Source organism: Dendropsophus ebraccatus, chromosome 15 (genome assembly GCF_027789765.1).
Source record: "Dendropsophus ebraccatus isolate aDenEbr1 chromosome 15, aDenEbr1.pat, whole genome shotgun sequence".
Taxonomy (NCBI): Eukaryota; Metazoa; Chordata; class Amphibia; order Anura; family Hylidae; genus Dendropsophus; species Dendropsophus ebraccatus.
The window spans coordinates 68,233,453-68,249,982 of record NC_091468.1 but is presented as its reverse complement, the minus strand read 5'-3'; the positions used below and the strand labels follow the sequence as shown (position 1 = coordinate 68,249,982).

Below are 16,530 nucleotides of genomic sequence, written 5' to 3'. Positions count from 1 at the left end.
ACCAATTTTTTTCTTTCAAATCAACTGATGCCAGAAAGTGCCATAGGTTTGTAATTTACTTCTGTTTTAAAATCTCCAGTCTTCCAGTACTTATCAGCTGATGTATGTCCTGCGGGAAGTGGTGTATTCTTTCCAGTCTGACACAGTGCTCTCTGCTGCCACCTCTGTCCATGTCAGGAACTGTCCAGAGAAGCAGCAAATCCCCATAGAAAACCTCTCCTGCTGTCCAGACTGGAAATAATACTTCTTTTAATAGAAGTAAATTACAAATCTATATAACTTTTTGCCACCAGTTAATTTAAAAGATTTTTTTGTGAGCTATTGCTTTTAATCAGCATCAGATATGGTTCCAGTTCCAATGTAAACCATGAATATACTAAGCAACAACATTTAGTCTTCCCATCATCATTTGTTATAGCTATATTGTATCCTACTGATGAAGTTACAGTGAACATAAATGCAGAGTTACATGTTGAATAATACAAGTTGGGTGTCTGACATCCTGTGTAGGCTGGAGAAATATATATCTGCCCAGTGTGGGTCCTTTAACCCCATGCTGGTTGTGCGGTTATAGCATTAATAGGTCTTCTAATTAGGCTTTATGTATTGTTAGTTTGTAAAAATGAGCAAACCGAACTTCCCGAACCAAGATTCTTTCCGCACTTTGCAAAATGTTCGGTTCAGTACTGAACCAAACTTTCTGCAAAGTTCGGAACAAATTTGGAAAGGTTGCAGCTGAACGTCTAAAAAAATAAAATAATAATTTCACCTGTCCGCGCTCCCCCGGTGTCCGCCTCCGAGTCTTTGGTGTCTCTAGCCGCTTCCCTATCGATGCGGCTTTTGGTTTTGCTCCGTGTACTCTTTTCAGTTCTTTGACACCATCTTAGTGGGTTATTAGTCTTTATTAGACAGTAGCCATACAATGTATACATCTAATAGAGATATAGGAAGTAGGCCATGATTCTGAGTGATTACAATGTATAGAACTTTATAGAATATGTCAGTGCTATGTAATATATGTATAGTCTTATATACTTTCCTTTGGTATTACAGCTTAGAGACCGCGTGCTCCACAGACAGCAAGGGAGCTACATCCTTACTGTGGAGGCTGGGAAGCAGCTGCTTCTCTCTGCTGACAGCGAGGCGGATGCTTCCTTACAGGCAGAGCTCATTGACATTCAAGAGAGATGGAAGGCCACCACCGTGAGACTGGAGGAACAGAAGAAGCAGCTTGCCTTCCTCCTAAAAGTATGTCTGTATTCCTTATCCTGTGTAATTTGTAGATGTGTTCTGTGTGCAGGGACATCACTGTGAGATCTATCATTTATCTCTGACCATCGCTTTGTCTCCAGCTGATATGACTAGAAGAGGAGTTTCTAGTCATATCACACAGTGACTATGCTATTTGACAGATTTGTATTGTACAGTATACATCTTCATAGCAATGTAAAAATTATACTGAAAAATGATACATGACCATTGATGTAAACTGAATCTATACAATGTGTGTGTGTTCCGGCATTGTCTAATAGCCTTGGAATAAATCCTGACCTTGCAAGCTTTCCAGGGGAGCATTATCTCATGTAAATAGCTCTGCAGTGCTGCTCCACCACCGCGCACGGACGCACAATCTTCCCAGGCTACGCATCACATAGTAGTGAATGACAAAACTGAAAAAAAATCCCCTGCCGTTTCAGGACTGGGAGAAGTGTGAAAAGGGAATAGCAGAATCCTTGGAGAAATTGAGGACCTTCAGGAAAAATCTCTGTCAGCCTCTCCCTGATCACCATGATGAGCTGCATACAGAACAGATCCGCTGCAAGGTAAACAGCAGGGCGGCCGGGGGCTGCAGAGACGGTAATGTGGGCTGCATGGTGCCGTGTGTGGGAGGAGGGAGGCTGAGACATCGATGCAGCATCATATAGTATAAGACGCTAATTCTTTCCTGGGTAGTTGGTAGGATGGGAAATGCTGGTAATGCTGGCGTTCCATCGCTGCCGTCCGTCACTAATAGGAGACTTCCAGCAGTGTTACCTCTTCACATCATGCTGCACAGATATTCTTGTAATCTATAAGGAATTTGCTGCATTTTCCAATGTGCAATGTGGATTTTATGCCACCTATAGGCTACATTCACACGCCATCAAAATGACGGCTGTTTTTTAAAGGACCACTCTGGGCAGGGCTTTTTTTTTGCAAAAGTACTGGAGAGGGGGAGGCTAAAAGAAATTACATGCTCTCACTTCCCCTGCCCTAGTGGTGATGCCGTGTACCGCTGCTTCGGTCCCCCGATCCCTGGCTGGTTGGTGGTTGGAGAGGGGACCCGGGTCGTGTCCTATCAGGACCGCTCATCCAGTCATCAGCCAGGGCGGGACCCCGTTATGTCCCCTTTTTATCCAGGAAGCGACCAGGGACCAAAGCGGTGGTATGCGGCATCAGCACTGGAGCTGAGGAGGTGAGAGCATGTTAAAAAATCGCCCTGCCTGGAGTTGTCCTTTAAAACAACGGCCGTTATTATAGGAATAACTGCTATTTGCTGTAAAATGGCGGCCGTCCAATAAAAACACCATGGGAACCTAGAGCTGTTAAAATGCTTACAATAATGAGTGGCTCTAGGAACTCTCAACACTTACACCTCAATCATTCGAGGCACCAAAATGTTTATCGGACTGAATGGGCCAAAGCAACAAATAGATATAGCTGCTACTAACTATTCATCTTGATGGATCCAGGCAAGTTTTTTGAATTTGCTCTGTCATTCACTATGGGGTGAGTGTTAATATGCAGATTATAAATATGGAAGACTTAAGAGACTATGTCAGTAGGTTTATGGTGTCTATCTCAGAGTACAGAGTGACAGAGAAGCTGAGCAGGATGATATATCACTTACACTGTTCTGTGCAGCTGATCCAGAGATCTCCTCCTGAATAACATGGACAATAAGTAGTCTTCTCCATTATGTGCATGAGCTCAGTAGTCCTGGATATTCATGAGAAGCAGAAAACTCCACCCACCAGCTGCTGATTGGCAGTTATCTATCCATGCTGTGTATAGGTAGTCAGCTCCTATTAGGCTCCTATTTTGGTGGATCTGCAGCCCTGTACATGACTGGCCATGGATGCAGGGAGGGGGGACCCAGGCTGATCGGTGCGATGAGACCTCCCATTTTATATAGTGCTGCTGCCAGTACTCTGAGGTCATCCAGGTCATGTGAATAGAAGTGATTTTTTTCTGCTTTACCCTCATGTATTATAAATGTATTCATTACGGTCACTATAACTTTTCTTTTTCCGCAGGAGCTTGAGAACGCAGTTGAAGGTTGGGTCGAAGACCTTGCTCATTTGACAGAACTGAAGAACTCGTTTTCCCCTTTCATCAATGCTGATGATATATCTATTCTTAATGAGCGCATTGAGCTGCTGCAGAGACAGTGGGAAGAACTTTGTCATCAGGTAACTGGATTGGTGGATCTACAACCCTCCCCTCCCCTATAATCGGTGGCCATAGGCAGAAATGTTAGTCGTGGAATAACGGCCATTGATTTGAAATAACTGACATCCAAAAAACAGACAAAAAAAGTTGTGTTGTTGTGGCCTTAATAATGTTATGTTACTATTAGGAGGAGTCCATGCTCGATCACATCATTTCCTTTTTTAGTTTATTAACTGCTGTTCATACTGTAAATCCCATCCTTATACTCTGTTTTTTTTCTTGCTATTTAAAAGCATCAGGGCACCGCCTTATTGCAGTCTAGCTTGCTTACCGCCACATTTGCAATACTGCTTTTCACCACTGGAGGCAGCAGTGCAGCAGCCAGAACCACAATGTTTTTCTTTCTTTATGACATTCAGGTTAGATTTAGGGGTTGTTCACCAAAAACTTTTTTTTTTTAAATAAACTGGTGCTAGAAAGTACTAGAGATTTGTAATTTACTTCTATTAAACAATCTCAAGTCTTCCAGTACTTATCAGCTGCTATATGTCTTGCAGGAAGTGGTGTATTCTCTCCAGTCTGCAGAGCAGGAGGGGTTTTCTATGGGGATTTGCTGCTGCTCTGGACAGTTCCTGACATGGACAGAGGTGGCAGCAGAGAGCACTGTGTCACTGGAGAGAATACACCACTTCCTGCAGGACACACAGCAGCTGATAAGTACTGGATGACTGGAGATTTTTTAATAGAAGTAAACTACAAATCTCTGGCACTTCCTGGGACCAGTTGATTTAAAGGAAAAGGTGAACAACCCCTTTAAGCATCTAAGTGTGTGAACAAGGAAACCAATGCTTTGTTTCTACCCTGTAACACCAAGCTAGAAAAGCGTGTTTTTATGGCGTGTTGTATGGTGTACATGGGTTCTGCAGATTGCACATAAATAATGAGTGACGAATACTCAGTAAATGGTTACTAAGCCTGCATTCTGTCCGATATCGGCAGGATGTGACAATTATATAGCATAACATAGTAGTTTCCTGTCTTCGTTCTCGGAGGTGAAACCAACAGGAAATGTTCTATCAAAGAGGTGTATGAAGCGGAGCTCTGCAGACAGACAGCTTCGTTCTGCGGAGGAGATTACTGCTGTCTGTCCAGGGTTCAGATAGCACAGTGACTGTGTGAGTACAGGGCTGCCGTGTCTGACCATGGATCTTAGGTGTTAGTTGCAGATGATATGTTACAGCGACACTGTAACCCAAGGGTAGGAAACCTTGGCTCTCCAGCTGTTGCAAAACTACAACTCCCATCAGCTAAAGCTTTGGCTGTCCAGGCATGATGGGAGTTGTAGTTTTGCAACAGCTGGAGGGCCAAGGTTCCCTACTCCTGCTTTAACCCCTTGTGCAGTTAAACAAAAAAGTAAGTCTGGGTTCTCTGTTGAAGGTCTCTGTCCGTCGGCAGCAGGTCAGTGAGAGGCTTAATGAGTGGGCCATCTTCAATGAGAAGAACAAGGAGCTGTGCGAGTGGCTGACTCAGATGGAAAGCAAAGTCTCTCAGAATGGAGACATCAGCATCGAAGAAATGATCGACAAGCTGAGAAAGGTACCGACATCAGCCATGATAAAACACGCTAAGGGTCCATTTACACAGAAAGATTATCTGCCAAACATTTGAAGCCAAAGCCAGGACTGGATTTGAAAATAGGATAAATCTCAGGCTTTCCTTTATGACCTTATCTCTGTTTATAGTCCGTTTCTGGCTTTGGCTTCAAATCTTTGACAGATAATCTGTCAGATAATCTTTCTGTGTAAATGGACCCTAAGTTGTTGTATTTTTTTTGAACAAGTAAATTGAATCCATCTGATTACAAAGAACTGCATAAACTGATACGCCACATTTATTTCTTCTTTAGAAAGAACTGGTGCCAGAAAGTGCCAAAGATTTGTAATTTACTTCTATTAAATCTCAAGTCTTCAAGTACTTTTCAGCTGCTGTATGTCCTACAGGAAGTGCTGTATTCTTTCCAGTCTGACACAGTGCTCTCTGCTGCCACCTCTGTCCATGTCAGGAACTGTCCAGAGCAGCAGCAAATCCCCATAGAAAACCTCTCCTGCTCTGGACAGTTCCTGACATGGACAGAGGTGGCAGCAGAGAGCACTGTGTCAGACTGGAGAGAATACACCACTTCCTGCAGGACATACAGGAGCTGATAAGTACTGGAAGAGTACTAATATAAGTAAATTACAAATCTGTGGCACTCGTTGATCTGAAAGAATTTTTGGTCAAAATAATGTTAATGCTAATACCTGTTGTACAATGCTCCTATATGGGTTCTAAAAAAAAAAAAAACAGTTAGAAGTTTTTGTTCTTAGTCACAGTGTCCACGTTATAGTTTACCCCGGTAACAACTATAGTCACATAAAAAAACTAAAAGAATGTTTTATGTCCTAAATAGGATTACCAAGAAGAAATAAGCGTTTTCCGGGAAAGCAAAATGCAACTTCAGCAAATGGGAGAAAGACTTGCCAAGGCCAGCCACGAGAGCAAGGCGTCTGAGATCGAGTACAAGCTGAGCAAATTGAGCGACAGGTGGCAACATCTCTTAGACCTTATCGGTGCACGGTAAGTGGCTGCAAAGATTGTAAATCTGTACATAATATATCTATGGAGGATATGTTGTATGGTATATCAGACAGCAAGACCTTACCTGCTCAGGACCCCCCTATATTAACAAAAGCCGAGAGCCGTCGTAAGAGCTACAGATACCGACATGTGCATCCGAATGCTTTCCCTTACAAGTTCCCTCTAGCTGCTGCTATAGTCAGAGTGCATTGTAGAGTGAAGCTTTCTGGGAACTACTGTATCATATGGTAGGTCATACACACTGTCCTCAATAAAAATAAATAATAAAAAAAAAAGTAGTTAAAAATGGCAGGTCCTAAGTCTGTCTGGAAAATGTAGGGCTCGACACTTCTTACACAGGGATAGATGGTATATATTTATGTAAAAAAGTTACATAAAAAAAAGAAAAGTAATGACAGGTCCTTTACAAACAGTAGGAGGTTATAAGCAGTAGTACCGGTGCTGTTTATTGCCGTAGTATCGAGTGACACACTCAGGAGGAGCTGGGGCCTCAGCTGCCGGGTGTGTTAGTGACATGGCAGCCCATCTCTTGGCCGGCAATGTTCTCACAACAAGGTGTTTCCTTTCATTAGTTCTGTATATTCAGGGCTTGTTCACACTCTCTAGGCCAGGTTTACACTGGATGGTGTGTGTCATGTGTGACTGTCTGTATACAGGGTGCTTTAGAGCGCTGTATACCTTTGAGCCACCATTGTGCTGTTTTCTCATTTTTCTTCATCATTTTCTGTCTCTGACATTTCAGTGGACTCCAATATATATAAAGGTAGATTTGTAATTTTGCAAAAAATAGTGCACTATACCTTCAATATGTATGAACTAGGCCTTAAAGACATACTGTTACCATCTTCCCCCCTTATTCTCGCTTCAGTTTATAATTTAAAGGGGTTCTTAAAACTTCTATTTAAAAAATATCAAGCCTTCAAGTACTTATCAGCTGCTGAATGTCCTGCAGAAAGTAGTTTATTCTTTCCGGTCTGGACAGCAGGAGAGGTTTTTTATGGAGATTTGTTACTGCTCTGGACAGTTCCTGACATGGACAGAGGTGGCAGCAGAGAGCTATGTGTCAGACTAGAGAGAATACACCACTTCCTGCAGGACCTACAGCAGCTGATAACTACTGGAAGGCTGGAGATTTCTTATTAGAAGTACATTACAATTCTCTGGCACATTTTTTTTTTATGAACAGCCCCATTAATAATCTAATTAGGTAACCTTTTTCTATATTATAGGCGATAGAATAAACCACAGTAATTTATTTTATCTGTTAAGAAAATAAGGTGGTGAGGGACATGTGTCTTTTCCATAACCAACATAAATGAGATACAGCTGCCATGACATGCGGTTAGGCGGCTGGAGACGAGCATCTGTTTATTTACATACTAGAGCTTAGATAAATCTTTGGCCGTGGGGCAGTATACAGTGACAGTGGTACCGGGTGAGTGGGTGACGTCGGGCATCTCGGGTATCCCGTTAGCTCATTTCCATCCATCAAGCTTTACACAAGGGGCTTGAGTTACGACTTGGTCTGCTTGGCCCTGTGACGGCTTCAGCTACAGTACACGCTTTGTTTTAGTTTACTCCACATAGGGCAACGAGGCTCAACCTGCGGCTTTACATTTTATTGCCCGACTACAACTCCTAGCAAATACTGACATCTGCAGCCATGCTGGGAGTTGTGGTGCTACAAACGTTGGAGATCCGCTGGTTCTTTGCCACTGACTTGTGGTATCCTGTACTGACTTGTGTGCATAGCCTGTACTGGGCACTTCTATGCCAAAGTATATTGTATAGTACATTCTACAGCTAACACTATGCATTTGCAACACTTGTTGTGCACCATGTTTTCTGCAGCCCCGTTCTGCGCTGCAAGGACATATCACATTTGCAGACGGCATTCCTGGAGACCGATCCTCCACATTCTCCGGAGTGGATCCTTTTTATAGTAACATGACCAGTTGTCCAAACACTCGTTCTCACATTGCAGTCCCAAGTGTTGTTGCTTGTCGGCCGGGCTCATTGCTCTTCTGTCCGCAGAAGCGAGAGGGTCTTCACTATATACAGTGGGCATTAATTTGCTCATGGTCTTGCCTGTCCTGATGAGTACGTTCATGGTGCTGGCAGCAGCCATTGCTGATTTGGGTGCCCATACGATGGCGGAGGACAGCATGGAGGACGCCGAGCTCCCAGACTGCGACTGTGATGTCTCAAGGCAGGGATCTTATTTTACTGCATGCCCGTTCCCATATTATTATGTAGAAGTTCAAGACTTACTGATCGTGTTTGGGTGTAAGGATAATAATAGACACTTTAAATATGGAGCTTTTGGGGGGCAAATAGCTAAAAATGGATTACCCTATTGTGTGTGTAGTCGTGTATAGCTATCTAATATATGTGTATTGTATGCATGGTTTACTTTGCAGATAGAAATTCCAACTGATACAAATCTAAATATTTATTATAAATTTATGTTCATATGAATATTTAATTCCGTTTAATGTATTTTTTTTTATAAAAAGAAAAAATAGATGCAATTGTGATGTAAGGCTGGGTTCACACTACGTTTTTGCAATCCGTTTTTTGCAATAAAAAACGGATTCAACTGTGTGCACCTGTTTTTTCATTGACTTCCATTATAAAAAAAAAAAGATCCACTTTTTTTGGACGGGCACAAAAATGTGGTTATTTTATTTATTTAATATATCTGTTATTTATATAAATATTTATTTTAGCGCCATACAATAAAAGAGTTTACCCATTGGATGTTGTCACTTGTCCTTTGTATCAGATTTAGCTGTTGATCCAGGATAAAAATAAAACGATTCTTTTATGCTCAGTTGTTTTTAGGTGGGGCCGGGTTTACTCTATGTAAAAATTATGTCAATATTTTTAAAATAACGGATGTTATCTGCACAATGATGACCGTTGATATGAAAGGCGGCCGTCATTTTCTCGCAATGTGAACCTGGCCTGTGTATCGGACGCCTGTACATGTGGTTAACAGTCTCCTGCATGAACATTGCACTTGTATATACACATAGTGTTGGATTTCATGTCACATATCTAGTCTAGGGGTATAGTATATGTGTGGCTGCATGATAAAGGGAAACATTTAAAAAAAAAATTACTATATATATATATATATATATATATATATATATAGAGAGAGAGAGAGAGAGAGAGAGAGAGAGAGAGAGAGAGAGAGAGAGAGAGAGATTCCGATGCATCTCTGTAATAGCATGCTAATAATTACCGTATACCCTATAGCAGGGTGGTATGGGCATTTGATTAGGTGATTTCCCCTATACTAGTCTTTAGCTTCATTGTAATGTTGTATAATGTAGGATTCAGTAAGCACATGTGTTGTGTGTTGTTTTACCAGTCCTAAGCAACCAGTCTGTTGTGGTGTCTGTAGTAGTCTAAATATACCCACACAAGTTAGAGGCTTACAACATGCATTGTACTGTATGCAGTTATATGAACATTTTATTTAAAGGTAGTTCACCACCAACATTTTTTTTCAAATCAATTGGTGCCAGAGATTTGTAATTTACTTCTCTAAAAAAAAAATCTCAATGTTTCCAGTACTTATCAGCTGCTGTATGCCCTGCACCTAGTGATATTCTTTCCAGTCTGGAGAGCAGGAGAGGTTTTCTATGGGGATCTGCTGCTACTCTGGACAGTTCCTGAGATGGACAGAGATGACAGTAGAGAACATTTTATCAGACTGGAGAGAATACACCACTTCCTGCAGGACATACAGCAGCTGATAAGTACTGAAAAACTGAGATTTGTTTAATGGAAGTGAATTACAAACCTTTGGCACATGCTGGGACCAGTTGATTTGCAGTAATCTGACCGCTGACAGCTCCCTGCTAGGGATGAGGGAACCGGCCGAGGAGAGAGTGGATACAACCTGAGGACCGCCTAGAAAACTGGGATACAGCCTATGGCTGTATCCACCCTCTCCACGGAGCGGGCAGACAGCGGGAATCAGAAGCCGGTAGTTCACGTTCATACGAACCCGAACCTCGGCCGGTTTGCTCATCCCTCCTCCCTGCCCCATCAGAATGGTACTTGGGATAGCAGAACTGAACAGAACAGCAGAGTGCAGAGCAGAGGAGCACAGTGCTGCTGGCCAGAGCAGCCAATGACTGTGGAGGTTCCCCCCCCTCCGCCCGAAGCAGGAAGTAAAAGCAGGCCAGGAGCAAGAAGAGGGGTTAGTTTGGCAGCCGAGAATACCCCTTTAAGGTCTACAACAAATAGTTGTATGAATGTGTAAAGCTTTGTTCACATTAGTGTTGTGACTTTGAATTAATTTTCAGACAATTGCGTACTGTTTCTGGAAGAAAGCGGCCATGTTTTTCTAATCCTGCATAACCCCTTTAACATTTAATCTAGAGATGAGTGAACCTCGAGCACGCTTGAGTTAGGATGCCGGGCTGTAGAAGTTGAATGCAGCCCTAGGGAGTCCTGGAAAACATGGATACAGCCGGACTCCTTAGGGCTACATCCAACTTCTGCAGCCTGTTGTCGAACCCGAGCATGCTCAAGGTTTGCTCATCTCTAGATTAAATGTTAAAAGGGTTAAACATGGCTGTATCCATATTTTTCTGGCAACTTTAGGGCTGCTGCCAACGTCTTCAGCCACCGTTAATCAAATGCTGCTTGTTTCTGAAAGGTTAAATGGCTTACTTCCTTTCCACAGGGTGAAGAAATTAAAGGAGACATTGCTTGCAGTACAACAACTGGATAAGAACATGAGCAGCCTAAGAACATGGCTGGGTCATATTGAGTCTGAGCTGTCCAAGCCCATCGTCTATGAAAGCAGCGACTCTGAAGAGATACAAAGGAAACTTAATGAACAGCAGGTAAACCCTAAATAAGTATGGTACCCCACTCCTGCCTATAACAGGAGTGAACGGTAAATAGCATTGGCTCCACACCATGGAGGTCCAGGTGTCCGAGCACACTTGGCTGTCAATGCACCAGCGGTGGAACTAAGAAAAACAGCTCAGTGGCCACCATCCAAACAGGTATGTTCCCACCATGAAATGGATGCGAGAAGCTGTGCAACACTAATATGTCAAATGCATGGTGTATGAGGCTGCCGAAACATTGCATTCTTTTTCATTTCTCCCCTTCCTTTTTTTGATGTTTTCTGCAGTCAAACATGTTATTTAGGCCTCAAGAATGTGTTTTGTGTTTTAAAGCAGGATAGTCTAATTTGTATAGGTTAAAGGGAATCTGTCACTAGGTATATGGCGCCTTAAATGAGGACAGCATAAACTAGTGACAGAAATGCTGAACAGATCGGTGTATTACTTCCATCATTCTGTTCAGCCGTTCTCCTAATATGCAGGAGAATAGGATTGTTGCCACACCCTTCCCCCCGCCCTCCTGCTACTGATTGACAGGTGACTGCCTATACACAGCATGGATAACTGCCAATCAGCAGCTGGTGGGCGGAGCTTTCTGCTTCTCATGAATATCCAGGACTACTGGGCTCATGCACATAATGGAGAGGACTACTTATTGTCCATGTTATTCAGGAGGAGATCTCTGGATCAGCTGCACAGAACAATGTAAGTGATAAATCATTCTGTTCAGCTTCTCTGTCACTAGTTTATGCCACCCTGAGATAGGACGCCATAAACCTGCTGACAGAGTCTCCTTAATATAACACCCTGAAGTAAGGGCGCCTTTAGACGGCCTGATGTGCAGTCTCAAACGAGCGTTGATTGATGACAGCACGGAGGCGGGGCTTCATGGTAGTCAGGTGACACTGTCCACCGATGAAGTGAAGCGAGAGCAGGGGAGGGGGTGACAGTATCACTTTAAGGAAACTACAAAAGCCCTGTGTCCGTTATCTACCCATCCAGCTAGTGAACCTCCAACTAAAGGCAGAACAGCTTACCTGTGTGAGAACAATCCCCGAGACCCTCCTACCCATCAGACGTCTGTAGTTATTTTGGTTAAACCGGGACAATCGAGTGCAAACTAAACTTGCCGATTTAAGGACTCCTTCATCTGCTGGTCTTCTATGGCAAGCACCACTGAGATGGAGGGGATCCCCTTAAATACTGTACAGAAATTAGTGATTTTTTGCATGGCAATACGAGTGGAGTTCATGTGCACTAATGGCATGTACAGTATAATAGTAATGTATAAAGCTTTATACGTTGCACTTCTTAGTTTGACCAGAATGTTTCACATTATAAGGAGAATATTGAGATTATTTCCCTACAGATAAACGATATTGTAAACTTCATCCATACGGGGGATGGTTATTGGCCAGAGACTTGGTGACAGGATGCAGGGTATGAACAGGTCATTGTCCTAAACAGTCTTTACAACCTCTTACAAGTGCCTATGGCTCAGTTTACTAAACATTGGATGAAGTCCAGTTGAGATTCCTTCTACATGAAACGCTGAAGGACGGAACTTGACAAGCCGGGGCAGGTTAATAAATACCTTGGATGGAGTTACGTCCTCAGAGCTTCTGTTACGTGTATGGGTGCTTAAAGGGGTTGTCCAGGATAAACACATAATTGTGAATGCTGCCAAGGCTATGGGGGACATTATAATGAAGAATACTTACTTGTTCTGCTTCAAGACGCCCACTTTCTGCGGCGGAGCCGGACAGGTAAGTATACATCACTGTCATGTTTATGGCAGCATCCCTGATTATGTGTGTCCTGGACAACCCCTTTAAAGAGTCACTGTCATCTTTTTTTTTTTTTTTTTTCTTCAGAAATCAATAGCCCAGGTGATTTTAAGAAACTTTGTAATTGGGTTTATTAGCCAAATCTGCCATTATCTGCACTTAAAAAGCCTTTTCCCAGGTCCCCCCCTCCCTCCTCTTTTCCATCCACTGCAAGAAATCAGGAAATTGTGACTTGTTGCATTAGATGTCCCCAGTCTGTTCTATAGAGAGGGGAGGAGGGAGGAGGGAGTTATCCAACAGCAGAGAGCTGATAACAGAGGATTACAGGCACGGAGCTGGGTGACAACTGTAATGAGAGCTCAGAGAGGTCAGTGCTGACTGTCAGAGGAGGTAGAGGGTGAGGTATTTGTAGATTAACTCTATTGTCCTGCTTGTCTTTTATTTAGCTCTTTTCATAGGAGAACAATAAAAACAGGAAGGAGAGCTTCAAACTGCTTTTTCATGATAAAAATGCATTTTTTCAGCTAATAAACCCAATTACAAAGTTTCTTAAAATCGCCTGGACTATTGATTTCTGCAAAAAAAAAAAAAATTCACGTCAGTGACACTTTAAGTATAATGTAACAGAAGTAGAAGAAGATGGTGCATTTATAGTCTAAGATAGTCATGTTATGGTTCCATTTGCTGGACTAGAATGGTATAGCTATCCATCGGCAGAAACCTGCATTAATATTCCATGTTACCTTGCGGTGTGCAGTCACGTTACAGATGTGGTTGTATATGTGGAAGCTTTCAAATGCATCTCGCCTCATGGGTGAAAATGTTTTCCCGCTAGTTGACACTTTAGGTCATTTATTGCAGGAACTGCAGAGAGATATAGAGAAGCACAGCACAGGCGTCGCCTCCGTTCTGAATCTCTGTGAAGTTCTTCTTCACGACTGCGATGCTTGTGCCAACGACTCGGAGTGTGATTCCATCCAGCAGGCTACTCGTAGTCTGGACCGTAGATGGAGGAACATCTGCGCCATGTCTATGGAGAGGAGGCTCAAGTAAGTAACACACAAGCTTATGTTACATAGTCATAAAAAAGACTGTTGCTTTCCAGCTCCAGAAGAAAGACCTGACCAGATTATTATTTCCTACATTATTGTCATCTCATCCACCTCTTTTTGCTTCTTTTCTGCCATTCCTCTCCCTCTCTGCAGTTCTTCCATTGGAAGCCAGTGACCCACACAACCCATATCTATGAACATTTATACTATGGCTCCTTATAGATACACCCGAATGCAACCTGTCTCTTGCCCGTGTCCTCCTTCTAGCCTCACTTTCTATACTCTTAGGACCCTATAACACGGGACAATTATCGTGCGGAAAATCATTATATTGTTCAAATTCAAACGATAGTCGTTCCAAGTAATTGCAGGCTGCGATTGAAAAATCATTCGTGTGTCTTTGGTCGTTCATTTAGATCTGACCCTAAAATCGTTGCTAGTCGTTAAAAATCGCTTTGTCTAATAGGAATCTTAGGGTCCTATTAGCGATTTTTAACGATAAACGATTGCAAACAAAATCCTTTTATCGTTCACCGTATTACACAGAATGATAGTCATTAGTAACGATCGCTATAACGATTGTTACTACAATCGTTTACCCCATGTGGTTCCAGCAAAAGAAAGAACGATGTGGAATTACGCTGAACGAATGTGGAACCACAGCGAACGATTAACGATGATTTTTGGGTCAGATCAAAATCAACGAGACACGAACGATTTTTCCATCATTGCCTGCAATTACACAGGACGATTATCGTTTACATTTGAACGATATAGCGTTTTTCCGCACGATAATTGTCCCGTATGATAGGGCCCTTACATTCAGTGCTCCTCTTATGCATCTATGTCACACTGAAGGTGGTGACAGACAGTACCTATACAGCTGGAAAAAAAGATAGCATCACTTACAACAACACCAAGCATCAACCAGGGAAAATATGCACTAAAAGGTCTAATAGAAGCCTCCGTCAGCAATATAAGTAAATGGGGCCTATTGGGGGGCGCTGTGTGACCTGTAGCCTGAATTCCGTTAAAGTGCTTTTTATTTTGAAGGTTTTTTTAAATCGCACTAATCCACATTGGGTGTATGGGTATATAGATGACACTTTCTATCCTTATATCGGCAAACCAGGATAGGCAGAGACCAGCATCCTTATTCTGTTATGTAGTTCTCTGCGCCATGCGGGCATCACTGAGTAAACAGCATTACATTGGCATACCTGTCCCATTCATTCTCTGGGCTCAGCGAGCTCCAGCATGTTTGTAATGTCCTTTTGTTCAGTCCTCCGTGTACTTCTTCAGCTAGAAAGCAACTGGTTTAATCCAGCAGAAGCAGTTGTACATCTCTCAAGTGTAAATGCCATGACCTGGCTAGCGGCCATAGTCTTTTTTTTTTTTTTTTTTTTTTTCCATCACTGCCCCATCTGTTGCCTGTAAATCATTCAGTAGCAGACACCAGCCTGTACTATGGCTCTACCAGGTGAAGTGTCATGCTTCCATGCTGAAGTGTTATTGTAAAGCTTCCTTCATGCATACATTTTTATGTCTGCTTTTTATATTCTGTTTGGTGGTGTCTTTTAGTCAGAATATGTTTTAAAGGGGATGTGTCAGCTAAATTTTCTTTTACTGATAAGAGTCAGATACTAAAACGTGTTCTTTTATACTAATCTGTTTCTATTTTCTGACTGTAATTTTTTTATTTCACTTTTTGTACATTGTTATTGGGGCGGCCATTTTGCCTGCGCTGTTCTTAACAGCATTTAGTGACATGCTTTACTGCAAGACTCATGGACATAGACGACAATAGACTCTATCCCCTGGAGATGAATGTGGGACATTACTGAGCGCGCTCTGTGACCTGTGAACAGGTCATTCCACAGGGAGCTGCTATTGTCTCCTATATCTACTGGTGTCATATAATGCTGTACAGATCACTTTACTGCAGCCTCCTCTTATCACCACAGACACAACAGAAAGTCTCAGCTTAGTTTTGACCCAGTGGGGAGAATTAAAAACAGCAAGACCTCAGGATTATTTTATAATTTAGATAGAAAAATAGAAAATTAGAAAAGATGTCACCAAAAATGTTTAAAAAAATGTTTAACATAAAAACCTTATTTATAAAATGAGTCATTTTCTGATGACGCTTCTCTTTTAACTTGTTTTTCTGCAATTTTTGATGTCTATAGAAAAGTTGTAAAACACCAGATAAAACAGCATAGCAAAATGGTCACCAAAGAAAGCCAAACATGAATGAAAACAACAGAAAGCTCCAAAAGCATTGTTTATATATAAAAAAAAAAAAAAACGGGAAAATGCAGCAAAAAGTGCAGCTGTGTGTCAGAGCGCTGTAATAATCTTTCTACTTCTACCTATAGGATTGAAGAGACCTGGAGACTGTGGCAGAAATTCCTGGATGATTTTTCACGGTTTGAAGATTGGCTTAAGATTTCCGAGCGGACCGCTTCTTTCCCTAGTTCTTCTGGTGTGCTCTATACTGTGGCCAAAGAGGAGCTGAAAAAATTTGAGGTCATTTTATTTCAATTAAATAAAAAAAGAAATAAAAAGCTTATAGGGGCATTCTGGCGGGAATTTTTTTTTTAAATCAACTGGTACCAGTAAGTTATACACATTTGTAAATTACTTGTATTTAACAGTCTAAATAGAAATCATTTACAAATCTGTAAAACTTTCTGGTACCAGTAAGTATGTTTTTGGGCACAAGCAGGGCATGTAATAGGCATT

At 42.0% G+C, this 16,530-nt stretch overlaps 1 protein-coding gene across 3 annotated transcripts in view; it reads left to right on the top strand.

Moving 5' to 3' along the window:
• SYNE1 (spectrin repeat containing nuclear envelope protein 1) overlaps nucleotides 1-16,530 on the top strand; it is a 385,540-nt gene that overhangs the window by 345,454 nt on the left and 23,556 nt on the right. For 2 of the 3 annotated variants that reach the window (XM_069955314.1, XM_069955312.1), the window contains 8 exons: nucleotides 1,054-1,248; nucleotides 1,698-1,823; nucleotides 3,297-3,452; nucleotides 4,870-5,028; nucleotides 5,882-6,048; nucleotides 10,775-10,937; nucleotides 13,595-13,782; nucleotides 16,164-16,314. In XM_069955314.1, coding sequence (XP_069811415.1) covers nucleotides 1,054-1,248; nucleotides 1,698-1,823; nucleotides 3,297-3,452; nucleotides 4,870-5,028; nucleotides 5,882-6,048; nucleotides 10,775-10,937; nucleotides 13,595-13,782; nucleotides 16,164-16,314 — 1,305 coding nt within the window. Of the gene's footprint in view, nucleotides 1-1,053; nucleotides 1,249-1,697; nucleotides 1,824-3,296; nucleotides 3,453-4,869; nucleotides 5,029-5,881; nucleotides 6,049-8,124; nucleotides 8,279-10,774; nucleotides 10,938-13,594; nucleotides 13,783-16,163; nucleotides 16,315-16,530 lie in introns of those variants that run through there. The other variant, XM_069955313.1, reaches the window with a different exon arrangement.